At 37.3% G+C, this 23,410-nt stretch overlaps 1 protein-coding gene across 1 annotated transcript in view; it reads left to right on the top strand.

Moving 5' to 3' along the window:
- The window catches only part of Agbl1 (AGBL carboxypeptidase 1), a gene marked incomplete at its 5' end in the record, with an annotated part of 696,476 nt that overhangs the window by 321,915 nt on the left and 351,151 nt on the right, over positions 1-23,410 (top strand). Inside the window, 2 exons of the mRNA XM_048790140.1 lie at positions 9,040-9,169; positions 23,178-23,309. Of these exons, the coding sequence (XP_048646097.1) occupies positions 9,040-9,169; positions 23,178-23,309 (262 nt within the window). The remainder of the gene's footprint in view (positions 1-9,039; positions 9,170-23,177; positions 23,310-23,410) is intronic.

Genomic DNA, 23,410 nt, shown 5'->3' with positions numbered 1-23,410 from the left:
TGCCTGAAATTCTAAATGGCTTCATTTTCTTAGAATTAAAAAAAATGTCTTTCACTTCACGTTATTTCTGTCTTATGGCATTATTTGTCTTGTTTATTAGCTCTTGTGTTATTTCTAGGCTGGATTTCATTTACAAGATGATATTTTATTTTTTCTCACCATTTGTTGTTGTCAAATAATTTCTGAATTTTTGAGTTTTTCTAATTCTTACTTATGTTGTTTTTTTATGAATTACAGAATTTCTATTTTTTTAAATGGTAACCTTTTTAAACTCTTACATGTGTATAACTTTCACAAGGAACAATCATGGTATAAAAATTGTGTCTTTCACTCAGCTTTCTCAAATGCCAATGTTTTACATATCCATATAATAATTAAAATTAGGAAATTAAAATTAATAGGCTAGAATTTATATACATCATTCATACTTCCATAATTGTCTCAGTAATGTCCTTTTCCAGGATGACGGCATTGCATTTGACAGTTATATTTTTTCATTCTCTTCCAGTCTAGAATTGTCCCTCAATCTTCTTTTGCTGAATTTGACATATTTGAAGAGTACTGATAAGTGATTTGTAGAATACACCTTCAATATGGGGTTGCTTGGTGCTTCCACATGATAAATAGGTTGTGGTCTTGGCAAGACTACTACCCACACTAGTGATCTTGTGCCTCTCTCAGTGCATTATTGTGGAATGGATATGTCTCACTCATGGTGATGCTAACTTTGATTGATTGAAGTGCTATCTACCTACCTTCTACAGCATAAAACTGATATTTTCCCCTTCAGAATTATTAAGTATTTGTGGGGGAGATACCCTGAGTCCATGTAAAGGATGTGTCCCTCATGATACTTTCACCCACTAACTTTCCCATCCAGTGATGATTCTTATTTGTAGCAATTACTGTGATGTTTGCCAAATGATACTTTTTATTTTCCTCACTCCTTCCATATTTTCCAACTGGAATTCTACTGAAATGGAGAGCTATTCCTTCTCCCCTTATTTATATCAATATGAATACATGAAGATTAGATTTATTCCATGAATTATGATCTATTATTATTGTTTATTTTATTGTCACATCTTGACCATATTCGGCCACCATGGTCTCCTTATAATTGATCTCTGTGTCATTTCAACATGTCACCATTATTTTTGAGTTCTTCCTTATTTTCTGGAGACATACTGATATATCACATTGATATTCTTCTTTTCCTGTCCCAATTTTGGAAGCAGGCATTTCCCCCAAGAAGCCTGATTCCTTTCCTTGAACAATGGCACTTAGAAACTGAGGTCTGTGCATTGGACCTGTTTCTTATGACTGTGGTATTGTTTTAGGTTTTCCCAGTAGGCAGAGCTATGAAATGGATGTGTGAATACACACACATGTTTTTATCTATTTCTTTATTTACCTATCAGTACATAAAAAACTGTGAGTTCATGCTGATACTTCTGATTACAACACGATATTGCAGAGTTAATGCTTATTTGCAACTCCTCCCCATGACAGTGAGAAACCTGGTTGTTATTATTCATAATTGATTCACTTATTTTCTCACTCCTAGAATACACATAATGTTGTTTTAGAATTGCTAGCTTGGAATTGTATACTGCTGTGAAAAACAAATTTGTATACTGTTCTTTTTGTCTTTAGCTTACAGTTTATTGCTAGAATTTTGTTTTCCAAAGTTACCTATCTCAGTTCTTTTCCTCTTGCTTCCTCAGTATTATTTATTTGTCATAGAGTTTAAGTTCATGAATAAATGTTTGTAATTTATTTGGGTTTTCTCCATGGTTCTCTAATATTTGATTATATTTATTTATTTATTCATATGAGCTTGTAAAATATTAACATGGTTGGAAAAGTTGGAACTATACACAAACATTCGCTCTAAGAAGTGTCTTTTGCCCTTTCTCTTTCTACCCCACTTCCATTCACACATTCTTTATCCTTTATACCCTGTTTCTACCCCCATAGATAATAAATTGTATTAATTTGATCCATTGTTCTTGTATTTTTTGTACAAATGAATAAATGCACATGGATTTTCTATCTCCTCATTCTTACATATGCTTTTTATCATTTAACTGTATATCCTAAATATCTCCATCCATATCAGCTCATAGAAGCTACCATACTTTTGTTAAAAGTGATGCACAGTACTTCATTTTTTGGATGCAGGAAATTATGCAACTAGTCTCCTATTGGAAATTTAGTTCTCTATGCTAATATTATAACCTGCTACCTTATTGAACTGCTGTTGTTTGAGTTAATCATTGTTCTTCCAGGATTTTTCAGGTATATGTTAGTACTATCTCCAAGTTCACATGATTTTTTTTGTCTTTATTGATTCAGAAGCTCATTGATGTCTCATATAAATTCATTAGATAATACTTGCAGTTACATGTTGCAGAATGGTGGACATCTTTACCTTATTCCTGATCCTATGGAAATTGTTCTGTTTCTCCATTAAGTGAGAGATTTCCATGAGAGCTTTTAGAACTTCTGGTTTTAGAAATGAATGTGAGTTTTTGTGTGTATGTGCATATATGTAAATATGCAGTATTCATCAATTCTTATTTTGTTGATTGTCTTTGTCAGGTATGAGTGTTAAATTTTTCAGGGTTTTTATTTTTTTATTTATTTCTAGCAATTGCTAATATAGTAATAAATGTTAGTTCTTGGTTTTTAAAATGTTTGTTTTTTTCTCATTCTGACATTATTTTGTGAGGGTTAAGAAAAGACTTAAAATTTCAAAAATTAAATAAGTTAATCTTTCCCACATCTGGTAAATTATATTAGTGGTGTGAAATGTCAGCCAGTTGTGATAGGTGACGGCCAGCTGGCTGGCCAGTTGCTGCCACAGCCTAAGGTTTCACTGTTCACTTATGTGTGTGTTTGGCAGATTCTTCACAGATAGCTGTTGGACTGGTGACCTTAGTGCAGGAGTTGGCTTGTTACAATGAACACATACCTTTCTTGTGTGGGATCAAGCACTGTATGAAAATGTGAATCAACTGATGACCTATTCCTTAATGGTGCGTGTGATATTGTAGGGCTGCGCTGTATTTGCAGCCATGCTGGCCCACTCCTTAATCTGTTCTGAAGGGATTTAAGCTGAAGTTGTCTTTTCTTTATGATCTTTTGAATTGCCCCATTGCATATTTGAATGAAATCAGTCTTGTCAAAATAGAACTGAAAGAAAATGTATTTTAATCTTCACTCTGTTGTTCTTCTTAGGCAGTAAAGGTACTTGAACTGTATGGATTGTACAAGCTCCACCTAAAAATATACAAAAGACTAAGATAATAGGGAAAATGGGGATGGACAGGTGTGTGCGTGTGTGTGTGCATGTGTGTGTGTGTGTGTATGTGTGTGTGTAGATCTCTTTAAGCTTCTAGGATGGAATCCAGAGATTCCAGATACTATGTATTCTAGCTGCTGGAAGCTTGGGGGAATAAAACCTCTTTTAAAGAAATTGGTTCCATTACAAATGTTAATTTTCCTCAGTTCCTTAAGGTACCATATAAAGCACTGCTTTTTTTTTCACTCTAATGTGCCCCCAAATTCCCTCGGTATCTTGTTAAAATGCAGATTCCAGGGTGGGACACATGGGTGCTGCTGGTGCTTTGGTTGTCGAAGGTACTTTGAGGAGCAAAGGACTAACGAACAGGTGGATTAGATTTATACAGATCTATGTTCAAATGTCTACTTTGGACAATATCTTGAACAAAGATGAGAACAGCATCTATTCAGTTCTGGTTCATCTTTTAACGACTTCTGTGGTGACCAACCTTGTGCTAATCAATTTCTGGGTTCCTAAAGGTGGGAAGGAACAGCCGGGTTTGGTCTCTCTTTTTTCTCTGCTCTCAGTTTTTGACTTTGAGCGTTTGAGTGACAAAACTATTTGAAACATAATAACACAACCCTGCCAACCCTGGTTGTTTTTAGCTTTACAACAAACCAGGCCTTAAAATGAAGCTGCCTTTTGTTTTTTCCTCTTTCTTCCCTTTGTCCATTCAAGCAATATTTATTTGGAAAGCTCAGGTGCAGTGTCTGGCCCAACGGGCCCCATGCTGTTCTGCCCTGTTCTTGAAGCTTTCATGTATCTCTTTACCTTTACAGATATTCTCCCCCTGCACACTCGCTGCCTCCTGTTCAGAGGATGTGCAGTGAATGATGAAGCCGCTCACTAAATCTCAAACACGCTGCTTCCCTTTAGGCTCCAGAGCTTGCTGTGCAGGGGCTTTAATATTATCAAGCCTGGCATCATTCATTCAGTCTGATGGGCCCTGTCTCTCTATTTTTCAGTCAGAGATGGATGGGAGATTTTTGAATCATCTTCTTTTCTGATTGCACCTTATAAATTCTCTTTTAGTAAGTGATTCGATTTTCCTCTTTCTTTTTCTGACTTGTGCTCCATTGTTTGCTTTTGGAGTCCTGGTAGTTCAGGGTCTGTTTCCTGAACCCTTTAGTGATAATACTTTTTTCTCAGTCTTTGGGTGATTCCCATTCTTGGAAGACAAATAAGATCTATAGTTAATATTAGGTGACATTGTTTCCATTGAGAGTGTTTGACCTTTAAGGTTGTATTTTACACCAGATATTATACAGATGCCCATATACAGGGATCTTTTAGTTGAAACTGGTACTGCCAACTCACTCTTTTAGTTTCAGAGAATATGTTTTTGTTTGGTCATAAAACAGACATATTCATGTATACCAGAGGCAAATTTTCTTATTTTTTGCCCCCCTCTTTAAGGGAAAAACATATGTCTCACCAAAAACTTCAATTTTAAAATTTAGACACTTCTTAGACATAGACTGTAAATGCCTCAAAAAGCAGGCAGATAATGTGTGTGTGTAGATCTCAAGATAAGAATAGGCAGTAAAGTTACCTGAACTATATGGATTGTACAAGCTCCACCTAAAAGCATTCAAAGTCAATGCAAAACAATTAGGGCTAATTCTGGCCAGGGATCCTGGTTTTGCAACAACTCTTAGAATTAGGAATCTGGACAGGGAGATCAAATATCACTTTGGATTTTCTGAGAGATGCCATAGAATGTAGGAGCTTCCTGGCTAAAAATGGAATGTCCCTGGACAATCTGGAGATTGTGCACCCTGTACCTAGCCTGCTGTGAGCATATAAAGTTCATTAAAATGAACTAAACCTTAAGAAATAAGGAGGACTAGTTGGATAAAATGACTATCTATACTAATGAAAAGGAGGTGCATTATTTTCTCCTTATGAGTTTACAGTTTTTAATGGTGAAAGACACCATTGATCACTACTTTATTCTTCTTAAGCAAACCAAGATTTCAGACTCTATTTGAGGGATGACCCCTTTCCAGAAATTATAGGCACTGCATTTATTGCCAGCCAGTCATTTCTATCCATCTGCTAATTTTCTCCACATGGAAGGAGCAGCTGTCATTGCAGAAATGCTACAGTAGATAATAAGATGGGGGTGTATTTCATCTTCTAATGCTTACAACAAATCCCTGGGAAGAGCAGCAGAAGTTCCTCTGACTACAGGAAACTCTGATATTATTAACAAAATACCAAATTAGTTTGGGATTGGAAAAAAATGGATTTGCTTTAAAAGAAAAAGTACTGAAGTTAGATGTAGTACATATTGTAATAATCTGCAGTTGCATATAAGAACTTCTGAAACCATAGGCACACACAGAGATACCCTCAAAATCCCAGCCAAATACAGAGCCCTAAACACAGTGCAATTATGTAAAGCCATAAACCATTTATACCAATGAAATGATTCATTGCTTCCACCTCTGCAAAGCAAATAACAACCAAACAAAACTTTCCCCAAACTAACAGCTTTCCTAACTTCTGTGTATCTTTCACTAATCTAATTTCTCTCCCAATCTAGGTGCTCAAATAATATTAGATGCCATCCTCTCATTGGCACGATTTAGCATCCCAAATACTTATCAGAAACTTCTGTTGATTATTTCTCTGAATTATTTTCTTACATAAATTATTTTCTGTTCAACTCTACTACCCCACCGTTAAGTGTGCTCTAGTCAGTTGGTAATGAACACTGACCATAGCTTCTCCTTTGGGGTCCTAGAAAAGATATTGCTCTCTTCCATTCAACCTGCATAATTTACCTGATTGTTCCTCATAAGGAAAAATATCATTTCATCTGAACCTCAAAATAATCCTGTGAGGTAGGTTAGGCATATCTGTATTTTATCCCAATGAGAATATTGACTCTTAGAGAGGCCCCAATATCCCATAACCAATGACAGAGCTGGCAATTGGAACCAGGTCTTCTTAATCAAAGCTCAGTCTTCTGTAGCACAAAATTTCATTTTTTTTTAAATTTTGAAGAATTTCAATCTAGAATTGCATTAGTGCTGTGTGGTAACCTGTGGACCTTCTCCATGTAGATACTGTCCCTGAAATTGTACTCCTTGGAGCATAGGAAAGAAGACAGAGAGAGTGTTAACACAGAATCACTAGCTAGCTTATAATGACTGCATTTTCATTTATACAACAAAAATGCTTTTAAAGAACACCAACTAATTTCATCACAAACTGTGTAACAAAAGAAAAAAAAAATCCCCAGTGTTGATGGGAATCCAGGTCAAGGCAAGGCAAATCACAGAGCCATTAAAGAGAATCCTGAGACTTTAGGATATTGTGCCTGAAAATATCTTGATATGAGAAAGTAAATTAACTTAAATGCAGAAAAGATGTTCAAAAGCAAGTCTGGTATGCAAGACCCTTTCTATTGCTATTGGTTCTAAAGATCTGCTTCATATTTTATCTGCACCCTTAGTGACCAGGCGAAATAGATAACCTCTGTGTCTAGAAGTCATTGCTATTAAGAAGAGGAAAGGAGAAAAAAATAAACAAGAGCAAAAAAGCCAAAGAGGAAGAGACACAAAACCTACCATTTCACAAGTCAAAATATTTTCATGGCGAAATCAGAATAAATGATTAAAGATTTTCCAGCTGACAAGCAGCAGGAAACTAATATTTAAAGATAATTTCAGAAACATGGAGATTGAAAAGTAGTAAAAGAAGGAGGCTGAACCTTCTTTCTTTTCCCCCCAAGATTTATTGAAAATAAGATTGGTTGTTTTAAAAATACAAAATGTAACTAACTCTGCAGTTAATTGCTAGTGCATTTATCTATTCCAAATTATTTATTAAATACCAGGTCTGACAGAGTTCCCATATTAGAGTTTTGATAGCAACCAGAAACTGTCCTTGCTTCAAGGAAGCTCCCAGTCTAATGGAGAAGACAAAAATAAATAAAGAAAGAAAGAAAGAAAGAAAGAAAGAAAGAAAGAAAGAAAGAAAGAAAAATTAGAAAAAAGAAAAAAATTTCAAAGTGGGTTTATAAGGACTCTCATTAAAAGAACTTCAGGATGTTATTGCAACAAATAGAAGTACATAATGCAGACTGAGGATGTGGCTCAAGCGGTAGCGCGCTTGCCTGGCATGCGTGCGGCCTGGGTTCAATCCTCAGCACCACATACAAACAAAGATGTTGTGTCCCCCGAAAGCTAGAAAATAAATATTAAAAAATTCTCTCTCTCTCTAAAAAAAAAAAAAAAAAGAAGTACATAATGCAATGTTCTGTGTGGTAACCTGTGGACCTTATGGGAATTCAGGGAATCTTCTGAGGCAAGGCTGGTACCCTAAAAATCAAATAGGTGGGAATGGCTGGAGATCTGGGAGTCCTGGTAAAGGGACAGCAGAAATAATTGCACAAAGGAAGCTGTGAGCAATTTGATATGCTGGAGTATGGAAGTATGCTGGGAAGGGAAGTGGGGAGCACTGGCAAAGTTAGGTGATAGAAATACTGTACTGATCCTCTTAATCTGTAGCACATTTCTTGTTAATCCTGTTGAGTACCATTTTAGCATGATTGCCAGGAACCTGTCCTATAAATGAGCTATAAGGTAATTTGGTACTTTTGAATGTGAGTATAACCATTCCTTAATGAGTGAATGGTTGATTCTGAGCTCATTCTAACTCTAATATACTACAGTGGTATGTTAGTCAGCTTTCCATTATTGTGGCAAAAATACCAGAGAAAATCTACTTTAGGGAAGAAAAGTTTATTTTGCCTCATGATTTTAGAGGTTTCAGTCCATGTTGTAAGGCCCCATCACTATTGGCCTGTGATGAGGGAGAATATCATGGTGGGGACGCATGGCAGAGCAGAGCTGTTTACTCCATTGTGGTTGGGAAGCAAAGAGTAGGAAATCCAGGCACCAGGAACAAAATGCACATTTCAAAGTCATGCTCACAGTGACCTACTTCTTCCAAGTAGGTCCTGCCTTCTAAAATTTTTATCACCTCCCGAGTGTACCATTGGGTGGGGAACAAGCCTTCAATACATTTGGGGACATTCCAAATCCAAACTATAACTGATGCTATCTTTGAAAAGGGACTTTGATATTCTGGGTAAATATCAAGATTTTGAGTCATCTACTATCTCTATGGAGGGAAGCAATACAATCAGGAAAAGAGTATAAGGGATAGAGACAAACAGATCTGGTCTTCAGTTATCTTGGGCCCCTTATTGAATCGTTTCCAAGTCTCAGTCTCTTCATCAGGGTGTAATACTATCCACCTTACAGAATTATTGGACCAGCTGGAAATATCATATGTGATATAACCAACAGTTCAGACTGAACTGAGCTCAACTTAATTATTTATAGATTCGAAGAGTTTTGAGATTAGAGAAATGCACTGAATGTGTTCTCATGTTGTGTATTGTGGGAAACTACATTTCTCAAACTTTGTCTTAAAACTGATAACCTGACATTAAGTCAAGTATGGTTTCTAGTTCCTTTTGGAGCTGTGAATAATCAGTACTCTGGGAGTTTAAGGGACAGATCTGCAGCTTTTTGGACATCTGGAACTGATGCCAATTGGGCAGAAGTCAAAGGGAAGTTGAATTCATTAGTGTAATTGTCTTGTTGAGTTTCATTTTCTCAAGCTATTTCCTTCTAAATACGTATTTATTTGCTTATTGTTTGCTTCTGCAGTCACAGATGCTCACTGAGAGGGGAGGATTTGAACAGACAGTGGCTCTCTCCCCAAGCGCATCTCCAACCAACCATTTACCATGCAAAAGGATTCCTTCACTACCTGTGCAGCATTGGCCGGAGTCCCGTGGTGAGTTACTTCTGTTTCCACATTTGTGCCTGGTTCCTTGTACCCTCCAGGAAACACATTATCTTTTGTCAAGTCAAGGAAACCAAAGTCCAAAGACTTATGTCTGTCCATCTTTAATGGGAGGGGGGTTGTTCTTGTGGCTTCCATATCAAACTATCACAAATTGAGTACCTAGGACAATGAAAACTTTTTCTCTCACGTTTCTGAGGGATAGATGTCTGAAATCAAGGTGTTGTCAGGGCCATTTAAATCCAGCTTCTGTTGGTAGTCAGCAGTCCTCAGTGTTCTTGGCTTGTGGCAACAGAACTCTGGTCTCTACTCCTGTCTACACAAGGCCGTCTTCCCTATTTGTAACTGTGTCCACATTGCCCTGTTCTTATGAGGACAACTGTCACTTGGTCTAATTCAGTATGGTTTCATCTTAGCTTTATTTCATTTGCCAAGACCCTATTTCCAAATAAGATTATGTTCACAGGCACCAATAATTACACATCTTTTGAAGGGACATAATTCATCCCAAATATGGGGAAAGTATTGATGCCATACTCATTGATTAAAAACTGGTTAAGATATTATATTCCATTCCATTCCATTTCCTGGGTCTTGACTTTCCTGCTATTTCCCCCCAGTTATTGAAGAAGAAATAAAATGTGCATATTACGAGGTAGTATGTGGAGAAAATCTTCTAGGTGTTCATATTCTTGTTCAACTAATACTACAAAATTCTAGCACTTATGATGATTCTGACACTGTTTTAAGTACTTTCAGAGCTAGACTTCTAGCACTATGTAATTGATGACAAACAAACTATTAGAAACTAGACTTAAAATAAGAAAGAGGAAATGGCAGTCAAATAACATATGGAAATGCTCATTTATTGACTATAAACTATGAAAAATACTTGTCCATGAAAGTATAGTGGGGCATATGTTCAAATTTAGAGTCCTTACCTAACCTAAGAAACTTACAGAGTGGACACACCAGAGAATGTCCAACTTAATCATTTGTATCATTATCTAGTTTTTAAACATCTACTATGTAATCAAAATGGTGGCATATTTAATGAATATTTTATATATATACATATGTGTGTGTGTGTGTGTGTGTGTGTGTGTGTATCATAGACCCTTATTTAAATCTCAAAAGAGATAACAGGTAAAGTGATTTTCCTGAAGTACTGAATGTGGCACCATTAAAATTCAGTTCTTATGTGCTTTTCCATCCTGCATCCCTACCTTTCTTCATTACCTACTCTTTGTCAGAGCATATTCAGGTTTACCAAGATTATTCCCAGGTTCAGCAATTCCCTAGAAAGACTCACAGAACTCAGAAGGGCTGTTGTACTAATACTACAGTTTATTACAGAAAGGGTGCAGATTTAAATCAGCAAAGGTAAAACACATCCATGGCAGGGTCCAGGGGAGACTGAGCAGATTCCCAGGTATTTTCTCCAGAACTGGGAAGTGCTCAGTTCTCCAGCAGCAGTGTAATTACCAACCAGGAAAGCTCAACTCGGTCTTGGCTCCCAAGGATTTTGTTTTGTTTTGTTTTGTTTTAATCTGTGATTTTAATTGTACCTATTTAAGTGGTATAGTGTTATAATTTAATACATTATATAATATGCAATGATCCAATCAGGATAGTTAGCATTCCCATCTCAAACTTTAAAAAAGAAATTATCACATAGACATAGCAAGACAAATGCCTCAAGTTCTGTTTCATATATGGACGCCAAAACAGTCTATCTGAATGTAGAATAATGATTAATAGTGGCTGGGAGGTGTGGTGAGAAGAGATAGAGGGAGATAGGGTAATGGGTACCAAATTATGGCAGGATAAAAGTAATAAAGTCTAATGTTCCACATCACAGTGGGATAATAGCAGTTCATAATAACTTACTATATATTTTATGGGTAACTAGATGAGGGGAGCTTGAAGTCTATAAAAACAATATAATGATAAGGAGATGGAAATGTTAATTACTCAGACTTGATTAGTACACACCATATACTTGAAATATCACACTGTAGACCATGAATATGTCTATAGATTTTAGTGGTGGTAAGTTGTGTAACCATGGAGTGCTTCATATGGCTGATCTTAGTTATTTAGTCTCCAACCTTCCCCCTGCACAGAGATCACATGGATAGCACCAAATCTCCACCATAAATTACTTTGTGGCAGCGACTATATGGCATGGCCCAGGTCTCTAGCTAAAGAGAAACACTCTGATCCAGCAGAATATTCCAAGGGTGTGAAGTTTATTTCCCAAGAGCCAGTGAAGAGGCAGCTCTCTCTTTGAAACATATAGGGTTTGAATATCCCAGCTTGCTGAGTTAGGCTTTTTTTTTTTTTTTTAACGTAGAGAATAAAGCCTTTCTTTCCCTTTAAGAATCCTGGCTCTATGGTGGTTAAATTGCAATATCACTGTGCTGACATTCCCCAAGCCTGCATCTTAGAAGACATTATAATCTCTGCTCTTGACCCTCTCAAAGTAAGCTCATGGCCTGCACGGAGGGCACAAATCTCATGGTTGAAACCTGAAGGGTATCTCTCTGAGTAGGAAGCTTTAGCCTACAGGAGAAGAGAGAGATTTAGAAGGAAAAAAGCTCTGTATCTGATGCACATCTAAATGCACACACATTAAACACACAACAAAACAGGATTCCTTTCTGCTCTGACAATCTCTAATTGAAGAGCAGAACATTCATTTTAAAGCATGACAGGTGAAAGGCTTGTTTAAAAATATAAATAAACATTAATTAGCTATAAACATGACAGCCACAGACTTGTTTCCTGCTGGGACCATCTGAGAGGTGGGTGAGAAACAGCTGAGGACTAAATGCTATTCACTGTGTTACAAAGCTCTCTAATGGGCTCAACATCACCCTTTAGTTACCTGCAAGGCTATATTTAACCAGCCTCCTGCTGGCAGAAAAAGCACTGCCACTTACTCCAGACTCTGTCCTTTACAGGGAAGACTTCCACTGGGTCCAGATTAACTCTCGATCTTTAATGTGGGAGATTAATGGCAACACTGCCCAACGTCTGACTAAAGAAAATGTTTTCTGAGTCACTAGGAAGCCATTTTATGATAGCTCAGAAGTTCTATCTATTCCAGATGCTACTCAGGCATTTACCTATTTGTGGGTAGATTAATATGAGCTCCCAGGATCAATGAGAATATGGGGAAGTGAGAGAAAACAGTACCCTGATAGTTCTGGGGATTGCTAAAGATGAGACAAATCATTGCGTTTATAGGCAACATGGTAATATTCACAATTGTTTCATCTATCCACCCATCCATCCTTCTATCCATGCATCCATCATCCATCCATCCACCCATCCATCAGCCTATCCATCTGTCCATGCATGCATTCATCTGTCATCCATCCATCCACCCCCTCATCTGGAAATCACTCATTTGTCCATTCATTTACACCATAGATGTGTAATCATTATACTAGGGGACAGGGATACAAAGCCAATTTAAAAGGAAAAGTCTGTCCTATTCTTACGGGAACACAGTTAACTTTGAAAGAAAGTAGACTCATTTCTTCAAATATACCAATATGATACTACAGGGTGCAGACAAAGGCCCATGCAAGGTATTGTTGGAACACAAATGAAGGGTTGAGTCATTTTCTCTCAGGGCCATAGCAAAACTAGAGACTGTAGGTACCACCATTTGAGCTTAACTTGAAGTAAAAGAAAGAATTTCCCCTGGTAAAGACCTAGTAAAACAGAGAAATATTCTTTCTTCAAAAGGTATTTAGCCATCACTGACCTCTTTGGTCTTCTTCCTTGTAAAATTGGAGATATGGTGAGTTTTCTATTCATGGAGTCACTGCATAGGGTAAAGGAAAGAAGCTTTTCACTTAACTGGTCGCAAAAACTTATCTGAAATCTCCAGACCTTTTTGTAATGTTTTTTAATTTTCTTGAACCCAGATTTTTGCTCTTTCTGTTTGTTACATAGTCTGGATTTTGGATGCAAAAGCCTGAACACAGCAAATTTTAATTATTCATACACTGGAATATTATTCAGTAACCAAAAAAAAAAATCTGAACTACTGATATACTCCAAACATGACTGGATTTCAGGAACATTATGTTGAGTGAAAGAAATTGGACACTAATGACTACACATTCTGTACTTAAAGTTTAAAATCAGTAAAAGTAGTTTTTGAAGGTAGAAATTAGAACAGTTTTTGCCTCTAAGGAAGGATACTGAATACCAGAGTTAGGAGGGAATGTTTAGATTAGTGGACACATTCTATATCATGAATGTGGGTAGTCACTTCTATGTATTCAGGACCTGTGCTTTTTACTGTAGATATACATTCATGAAATTTAAAAAATGTTAACAATAAACAAATACAGGATTACAGAGCTTTAAAATGCAACTAGGAGACACAGAGACGGCCCAAAATAAGAGTGAACAAACTAGAGTGCTGCAAGTCAAATGAAAGAATACATCTTTGCCAAAACTGAATAGAAACACTGTAGAAGAAGATGTGTTTAGAAGTCAGCAAAACCAAGTCAAGAGATAAAGCCTGCCAACAGGGAATCCCAGAGGTACAGACAAGCTGTGCAGTCAGCTCATGGGAGGCATTGAACCCATTCTTCTTTGTGCAGTTCTCCATTAAGGGTCAGGATGTCCTTGGCCAAGGAGGCAGTCAAGAAGAGCTTTGGCAGTGGAAGAAAGCTCTTAGGTTAGAGTGAGCTCCCAGGGAGCCAGGTGGACAGCCTCTTCTGAGCTGCCATGTTGCAGCTGGCCTGGCCCTTGGGCTGCTGTGAAGAATTGGCGCTTCAGAGTTAGGAGAGCTATCGATTCTCACCCTCTGGGCTCTGGCTATGTGAGTGTATGTTGGTAAAAGGATTTCAGTGAGCTTTGAAGAGCTCATTGATTTCCGTTTACAATGCACAGGAACTGGGCTGCCTTCTGCCATGGGAAGGGGCTAGCATATTTTTTCTTTTCTTTTTTCTAGGGCCCGTTGAAATGGAATTTTTAGCTACTTAAATTATTTTCCTGGTCTTCTTTTATCCCTCTGGCATGTGTTTTTAGTTGAATCAGCTTCTTTTTAAAAGAGACACAGAAGAAGAAGGGGAAAGTGGATAGTGTTTCCCTTCCTAAACCCTTGTCTCCAATAGTTTCACGATGCTCTGGATCATAGTTTATTTTATCTGTGCCATATTCCTCAGAAGTGGTAGAAGAACAAGGCTTATTTTAGCTTATTTTCAATGCTTTGTGCTAAGGGACTAAATCTAGAATGGTTTTTTTTTTTTTTTTTTTTTTTTTTGTGTGTGTGTGTTTGTTTTTTGGAGGGGAAATAAATAAATAAATAAAATTTGACTCTGTATATTTATTTGCAATTGTTTGTATGCTATTAGAGGTAACAGTAAAACAATATATCAAAATACACATTTGGGTATGTATATTTTTACTGATACAGATAATCTACATTTAAATCAATTGCTAAACATTTTTGAATAAAGATATGTTGAAAAACAAACTTCATTTTCCCTCACTTAGTATCCTCAATGTACCTTCTCTGTATCACAGGGGCTGGAAATCTGGTGTCTTCCACATACCACAGGGAAGGCCATTTAGATTTTTCAAAGAGGTTTAAACAAATTTCGTATTTTTCATTTCTCATGGGATGGAATGAGGTGAGAAGATGACGTAAAGGGGAAAATGAGGGAAGTTGCCTCGATTGGTGTTTCCCTTCAGGTTTTAGTGAAAGTGCCTCTCGCTAGAGCTGGGAGAAAAGCAGGGTGTGAGGAGTGGGAAAAGGAGGAAAAAAATGTTTGGAGATCAGGCCAAGTAAGCTAGCTTTCCATGAGGCTGTTCTCCATTGGGGGGGGGGGGCAGAAGTCAAAACAGGCTTCAGATGTAGACTTGGAGAGGACCTAGAGGTGCTCTGTCTGCCTAACATGTACATCCCAGGAGAACGATTAATGAGTAGAGCAAGTAGCAATGATCCTGGCCAGTGGTGTTGTCCATAGGGCTCATAGTTCTGATACCATAAAGTGAGAGTTGTCCAGAGCAAAGCACGAAACATCAAGGCAACCAACAGTTCTCAAAGATAGGAATACAAATCAGGAAGCTGAGGTAAGTCTCCTTTCCTAGCAGGGTAGGTCTGGTGGTGAGTGAACATTCACACTCCCCTAGCCTGAGAATTCACTTTCACAACTTGGAGAACTATTATATTTTGAAAAGAATAGTCTACATTTTATCTTCTGGTAAAAACAGAGGCTCCCAATAACCCATCTATACTGATAGGACTTGGCATACAAAATGATAGTCTAATCCTTCTACTTGAGGCCTTCGGTACCTGCCACTGAGCAAGACAGATGCAAAGGCCTCACCCACACTGACAGGTTGCAGGACTATGTCTACTGGTGGCATCCAGGCTGCTGCTTCTCAGCTTCAATGTCTGTAAATGGGGAAAAGAAACTCTTTTCACTCTTGTGGTACCTGCCAGCGGCTCAATGTACATTGCCCTCTAGAGTGTTGAGCTTACTTCTCATAGACGGCTGGCCAGGCAGAGATGGAGAGCAGAAAACCGCTACTCAGGCCAAGCCAGCAGTTCACTCTTAATTTTATTGATAACTTGAAATATAGCTCTTTATTGTGGAGCCAATGTTTTATTTTGGGAAATTTTTGAACCCCAAATGATCAGAGTTTGAGATTTAACATGTCTCTTTTGAATGAGCAGTCAAGGGTAAGTTGCTTAACTTCCTTTAACCTTAGAAGAGGTTGAATGTCAGCTGAAAAACTTGCATAGTATTTTCCTTTCAAGACTTTTAATTAGCAAATTATAGATGTGTGTAAAATCTTAGCATGGTGCTGGCACATCATGGACATCTAAATAAATAGCAAGTGTTAAAATTATTATGACTTACCAGAGAGGTTTAGATATAAAGCAAAGCCACCTGTTAGACTATGTTTTTTGTATTAGTTTACATGAGCTTTTTCAATGTAATTGAAATATTTTGGAAAGAAGGACATTATAATATACAAACCCAGGACGGCAGAAAACCTCCTCTACCATTTTATAGTATATAATCAAGGTTTTTACTGTGAGCAGTCTCATAAACTAATTATTGGCTCACTCTGCTGAGTTTAATATAAAAGTATAATATTTAATTTAAAAATATAATATTCTTTTCTAAGACTATGTTAGAACGTTGGTCTACATGGCCCAATTTAAGTGAAAGACTCTTTTGGGGGGAAACGGAATAGATCATTAAATCCCCTTTCAGGTGCTTGTAAGCATAAACTCCACATGTGTCTCTTGTGGTTAACCTCACCTATGACTACATGTTGCTAATAACTCAGATGAAACATTTACCAAGGTGAGAGTAAAATTGGCTCTCTATATCCCTGTGTTTCACATCCACAGATTTAACCAACTGTGGGTTGAAAATATTCAGAAGAAAAAAATGCATCTGTACTGAACATGTATAGATTTTTTCTTATCATCATTCCCTAAACAATTCAATATGTAGTATAATGTATATTTATGAAGTATTTGCATTGTATTTAGATATTAAAAGTAATCTAGAAATGATTTAAAATATTCAAGAGAATATTTATAGGTTATATGCAAATACTGTGCTATTTTATATAAGGAACTTGAGTATTCATGGATTTTGGTATCCATTGGGAGTCCAGGAACCCATACCTTGCAGATACCTAGGGACAACTATGTGGCAGTTGACAAAATAACTGGGAAATAGAATCTTGTAAACTGGGCTCTTAGAAGGTAATTGAACATGTCACCAATATCATTCTCTCAAAGAGATGTTTACCCCATTCAGAAACTTGGACCGAATGCTGTCTGCACAGTATTGTGCACAAGTGGAATCTTCAGGGCTTTTTAATAAGCCTTGTTTTGGTTTAATTGAAAGTGTTGCTTTTTTGGGTTGCCACCATATTCTCAGGAATTTGTCTCCTCTCAGCTCCAGCCTTTCCTTCATTTTCCCATGGCAATGGTATAAATAATGTAGTGGTCTTGCTATTGGGCAAGAGGAACGAGACCCAGATGTCAGGAATGGAAAGCACAGCAGTGCAGAGCCGGCAAAGCAGAGCAGTAAACACAATCAGGGATAGGTGAGCCATGGGGAGCAGGAGACCAGTGAGGGAGTCGTTTGAAATAGGATGGAGTAACCTCTTGAACAAGGGGCTAAATTAAATTGCAGAAGATTCAGAATGAGATCAATGGAGGCAGAGAAAGAATGAAGGATGAAGGATGAAGACCATATGATGTGGTCCTGATCACATTCTTGGCTGAGTAAGAAATGACGGAACTCATGTTTGCATGAATTAAATTAACCTTGCAATTTAGCTCAGAGAGGAATTCCATAAAAAGGTCTTAGGAAGATGTATAAGAGCTTGGTTTCAAAACCATAATACAATCCAACCATATACTTGGCTGATGAATAAAGTGAGACACAGAAAGGGGAATCAGTTTAGCCATGGATCAGAAGCTAAGTACTCCTGCTCAAACAAAACCAAATTAAGCTACAAAACACATTTAAATTTGCATCTATTACTATGTCCTTGCCTGGGGAAAAGCATGATCTTTGCCTATTCATTTAATCCTGAAGTCCAGGTATCATTCATAACCTCTTCCTCCTTAGCCTCTAATCCATCCAGTCTCCAAACCCTGTAAATTTTACTCTTCGCTCTCATAAAATGTCCTTTCTGTACATATTTTCTCTACTACCTTAAGCAAGGCTTTTGCCATCTCTTGTCTGGCCTCAGTCCCTCCAGTTCATTCCTAACACTCCTGATCTAATGATCTGAGTTTTTCTCCTCCTTGCTCAAAGGCTTCTTCAGCACCTACAGAATGGCATACCAGTGTATTAATGGTCTGCCTACTACTTATATACTTAAGAGCCTATCTTCTTTTATTGTATGCTCTGTATCTTGAATTATTGCAGTTCCTCAAATGCATAGCTCATTTACCCCATTTTCCATTTACTTGGTAATATTCATCTTTGGTATAACACCCTTATCAATCCCAGGACCAGGACAGCATATGCCTTTGGGATGCCATTCATTTGATGTGCAGTGTGAACACTGCCCCTCAGATGTGTGCAACATGTCCTTAATTGGACTCCCAGAGATGCCCATGCTTATCTCTATGTTAGCTCTCCACTGCTTTACATACAACCATCTGCTGGCTTTGCTGGATCATCCCAACAAAGCTCCTGGATGAGGCAATACAGAAAAATATTTTAAAACACTGCCTCTGAATTAGGGCAAATTGAAGTTCAAAAATTTAATAGCACACCTGATAGCAGTGCAAGCTTGGGAGAGTTATTATTTTATCTAAAATTTATTGTTCTTAACTACAAAATGGGGACATCTACTTCATCACAGCATAATCTATATTATTATATGTAAAACAATTTATATAACATCCACCATTGAAGTTTTTACTATTGCATAATTACTAGGTTATATTTTTGTTAGGTTTTAAGCACAACATCTGGAAGTTCATAAATCTTCAATAAATTAATTATCATTATTGTTGCTATGGAGGGAGGATTGTGTTATATTACAACTTTAATTTCTCCTGCCATATAGCAGCTCACAGGGAATATTAGTTGAATTAATTGACAAGTAAACAAGTTGGGACTATTGATTAACCTGTAGATATTAGAGAGCCCTTACCAGGCACATTTTCTATTAACCTGATGCAGAAATTTACTGGAAGAACATATCAGTATTTTACCTTCCAGTAGAAAAGAAATAGCTTCCTCAACTGGAATAACGTGATAATTTGTCTTGTAATTGCCCCCTGCAATTTGGAGGAACACATGTTTCTTATAATTAACAGGCATTTATTTTTAGGGATGTCATTGGAGCAACAAGCAGAACAATTCTCCTTCTCCTTCATTCTTCGCCCTCAGAGGCCACTAGAACTCGTAAGGCTTAGCAGTGCTCATTCCCCAGGTGAATAGGTCTATAATTTGTCATTTACCTTAGCTTTCCGAGTCTGTAAGGATCTGAAAATAAATAAATAAATAAACAAATAAATAAAAGCTCTTTTTTTTTCCCAGTTGAATTCAGCATTTAAGGCATGCCTGTCACCAAGTCGGCAAAACTTCAGCTTTATTGAGAAATCTGTTGCTAAGACACAATCTGAATTTGTTTGCATACTTTTCTTAAGAATGTTGGGTATTTATGCACAAAGAGGAACTGAGGTATAAGAAATAAAGGTTGGTAGAAATTTCAGGATGGTAGAGGATTAAACCTCAAATTATTTTATTGGTTCCTGTAGACCAGGAGTTTTCAAAGGATGGTTCTGAGACCAGGGCTATCAACATCACTTGGGAACCTGTTAGAAATGTGGATTCTTGGGCTTGCCTCAGATTTACTTGAATCACAGAATTGCTGGGGTAGTGCTCAGTTCAGTGATCTGCTTTAACAATGCTTCCAGGCTCCCGGTTGCTTATTACTGTTTGAGACCCATTGCTCTAGAGTCCAGACTAGAATATTATGAAAGCTTCATTAATCAGTGGAAATGGCAAAAGGGGAGAGTATTCCCTTTCCTGAAAAATCCTGAGATGACCTCACCTGAGGCAGATGCCTTGATAGAAAATATTTCTTTTAAGACCTATCATACCTACCCTACTTTACTGCTCTGAGTTAATTAACTAGGGCCCAATATCAGCATAAAACTAGAAATAAGTACTCCCTATGACCTAGGAGGAAATAACTTGCATACCAAAAGAATTATAAGCTTTTGAAAACACATCATCAGAAACATGGCAACGTATGTACAAATGGATTCTAAGGGTACTTTACTAACAAGGGCAGAACAGACTGCTGGATATTGACTGCCTTCATCGGTATGAATACACAATTTAGAGTTAATCTGTCAACTTGAACAGCTAGTGGTGGATCTAACAGCTCAATTTGTTGCTTGACTGAATATTGTGCTTGACAGTAGCCTACAATCAGTCAGGTTGAGATCCTAGAGCTCCCTGGCATAATGGGAGCAGGCAACCAAAGTTTTAGGGAGCTGGTGATAGGTACTGAGTTTATATTGTAAGACCTGCCCACCCACCTTTCTTCTTTCAGAGGGCTTGGAAGATAACTCTGTCTACCAAGATAGTGAAAATACACAAGTGAGCAGAGCATCTCCATCCATGAAAAACTGTAGTTATCTTTGAAGGCCAGAGGGATGCTACCTTTGAGGCGAGGTCTTTTTGGGTACCAGGGATTGAGCTCAGGGGTGCTTGGACACTAAGCCACATCCCCAGCCCTATTTTGTATTTTATTTAGAGGCAGGAGTCTCACTGAGTTGCTTAGCACCTTGCTTTTGCTGAGGCTGGCTTTTAACTCGTGCTCCTCGTGCTTCAGCCTCCTGAGCCGCTGGGATAACAGGTGTGCACCACTGTGCCTGGCTAAGAAAAGATCTTTGATTTTCATATACAGTATGGAATCTCTGAGTAAAAGAGGCCAAGTGGTAGCACTTAACCATCAAAGATAAGATTAATACATAAATTATCACAACCCCCTTTATCCCAGATAATATTTCTTGTTCAAGCATCTACTTTCACTGATAATTAATATAGCTATTCCAACTTTCTTTTGTTCATTGTTTGCATAGTATATATTTTTACTTTTAACTCATCCATTAATCTTACATTTAAGATGGATTTCCCATAGATGGAATATGTTTGATATTGCTTCTGTATCCAATCGGACATTCTTTGCCTTTTAATTAGTACATTTTGACCATTAACATTAAATGAAACATGTGATATGTTGAAACTGGGATTTATAATTTTGCTAGCTATTTTTATATGTTTAATTTATTTTTAGCATTGTCTATTACAATTTCTCTTGCATTACTTGAGAATTTTTATTAATCAAATTTATCTATGCGTGAACTAGTACTTATGTTCTTTAAAAACATTTTATTGTTCACTCTATTGTTTATAATATCCATCTTTAATTAAACAGAGTCTACCTTCAGATAATATACTGCTTCATGTATACTATAAAGACTCTGTAGCAGTATATATCCACTTTATATTTTCTGCTATTTATTTTAATACATTTATTTTTCATAGGCTATGACCATTCTCTGCATTGTTGCCACTCTGCTTTAGACCATCCATTATGTTTTAAAGAAATTAAAACCAATAATGAAGGGAAACTATTTTGCCTTCATGTGTTTTATTTCTTAGTGCTTTCCAAGTGCATTGATTCAAAGAGACTGTGGCTTTTTGAAACCAAAATTATCTTTGGACCCTCAAACTTTTCCACATCAGGAATCAGAAAAGCTCAGTGCTTGAACTCAAAAGGGGCTGTATTCTTCGGTAACTTTTTCATGTGTGGCCAAGAAGGAAAATGGAAAACTAAGCAGATCTCAAGGGTAGAGTAAAGATCTATAGAGAAAAAAATACTGGTGAGCTGCTGATAGGAGCAGAATCAGTTCTTAACTAGCCAGCCCTGCCTGCAGATCTAGGCACGTCCCAAGTCTGCCTGGAAGCACTGCACAATTGTTTTGGACAATAAACTGCCCTGTCTGTCCAATTTAGTCCCTCCAAACATGAGTGTTTATTGGGGATATTGTTTCATTATTCAACCATGTGTGTAGGTGTTTGGAAAGCACAAGATTTGCCTTTATTGTTTAGGGATCAGAAGTTATGTTTGGAATGTAAAGACTGAAATGAGATCTTGTACTGAAAGTCACTTACTGTGATATGGTGGAACATTCAGTGTATCTTCCTTGGGGAGGAAATGAGAGCATTTATCTGTAGGATGGAGGGGAGCATATATAGTTAGACTAAAACAAAAAATGATCATAGCACTTTGCTTTTGTTGCTTAATAAACCACCCCAGAATTTAGTGGCTGAAACAAAATCTATGCATTATTTTTAATAATTCTAAGTGAGAGTCATCCAGGTAAACTTGATAATTTCCCTGAGGCTGGATACTCTAAGGTGGATTCATTTCCTTGTCTGCTGTTGGCTTGATATCAGGTAGGAAAATGTGGATGTTGACAGCATGTCTCTCATACTCCAGCAGGCTAGCCAGGGCTTGTTCACATGGCATTGTTGCAGGGTTCCCAGCAACATCAGGAAAATTAACCTAAGTGCAAGTGCTTTATAATCTTCTGCTTGCATCATTATTATTGGCCAAAATATGCCATATAGCTCTTAGTGGTAATGGAGCACAGTTTATTGTCAAGGTACACATGTATGCAGACCTGGAAATAATTTATGGTCATCTTTCTAAATTTTATTATTTTTCTTATTGTATAGGAGAAATTATTTCTCCTATAAGATGATAAGGTTGGCTTTGATGACAAGAGTGACTTTGATTGATGGAATGTAAGCAGAGATGATGTTCAGTAAAAGCTTTAACAACCATTGCATGATTCTAACTTTGACATTTTTGTTCACTCTACCACAAAAATAGCATGTCCCAAATTAGGGCTTCTCCTTTAGCTTATATCCTAGAATGAAGTCATGCAGAGCAGTGTCACAGCTGATCTGTAACATGAATAAAAAATAAACCTTTGTTTGGAAAGCCATTGAGTCTTAGTGGTCATTCCGCACCACACCAGAACCTAGAGAAAAAGAGTGATTTATTAACTTCTCTTTGTGTATATTTAATCCTTGTTTTAAAAATGGATCTCTCCTATTGACTTTTTAAATTATTTAAAACTCTCATATATATTTTAAGATGCCCTTGTTCCTATTTTCTCTTCGAGCTCTGACCCTGTCGCCTCACAGTCACAGGGAAATTTCTCAGAAGCAAAATTCATGACTTCCATTTCCTCACATTCCTAAAATCCCTGCAATCTACATTCTTCCCTGATAACTCCATCAGTGTAACTCTTGCCAAAGTCACCAGGGATCCCCACATGGCTCTTCTGCTGAGTAAACAGTAACTACCTGAGCAAGGTGACATTTGAACTTTTAAGAAACCAGAGAACCTGGCCTGGATTTATTTTCTCCTTTGGCTGCTGCAGGTCTTCTGTGATTTCCATGGCCATTCCCAAAAGAAGAACATGTTCCTGTATGGTTGCAGTGTCAAGGAGACCCTGTGGCAAGCAGGCTGCACCGTGAGTGCATCTACTCTCTTGGAGGATGTCAGCTACAGGGTGAGTCACTGGGGAAAAATGACAAAACATACTTTATGACCAGTCTTACCTTTGTGACCTGTGTACCACCCATTTTTTTTTTTTTTTTTTTTTTTTGGTTT

Source organism: Marmota marmota, unplaced genomic scaffold, assembly GCF_001458135.2.
Source record: "Marmota marmota marmota unplaced genomic scaffold, marMar, whole genome shotgun sequence".
Classification (NCBI taxonomy): Eukaryota; Metazoa; Chordata; class Mammalia; order Rodentia; family Sciuridae; genus Marmota; species Marmota marmota.
This window is presented reverse-complemented; position numbering and strand designations above follow the sequence as displayed.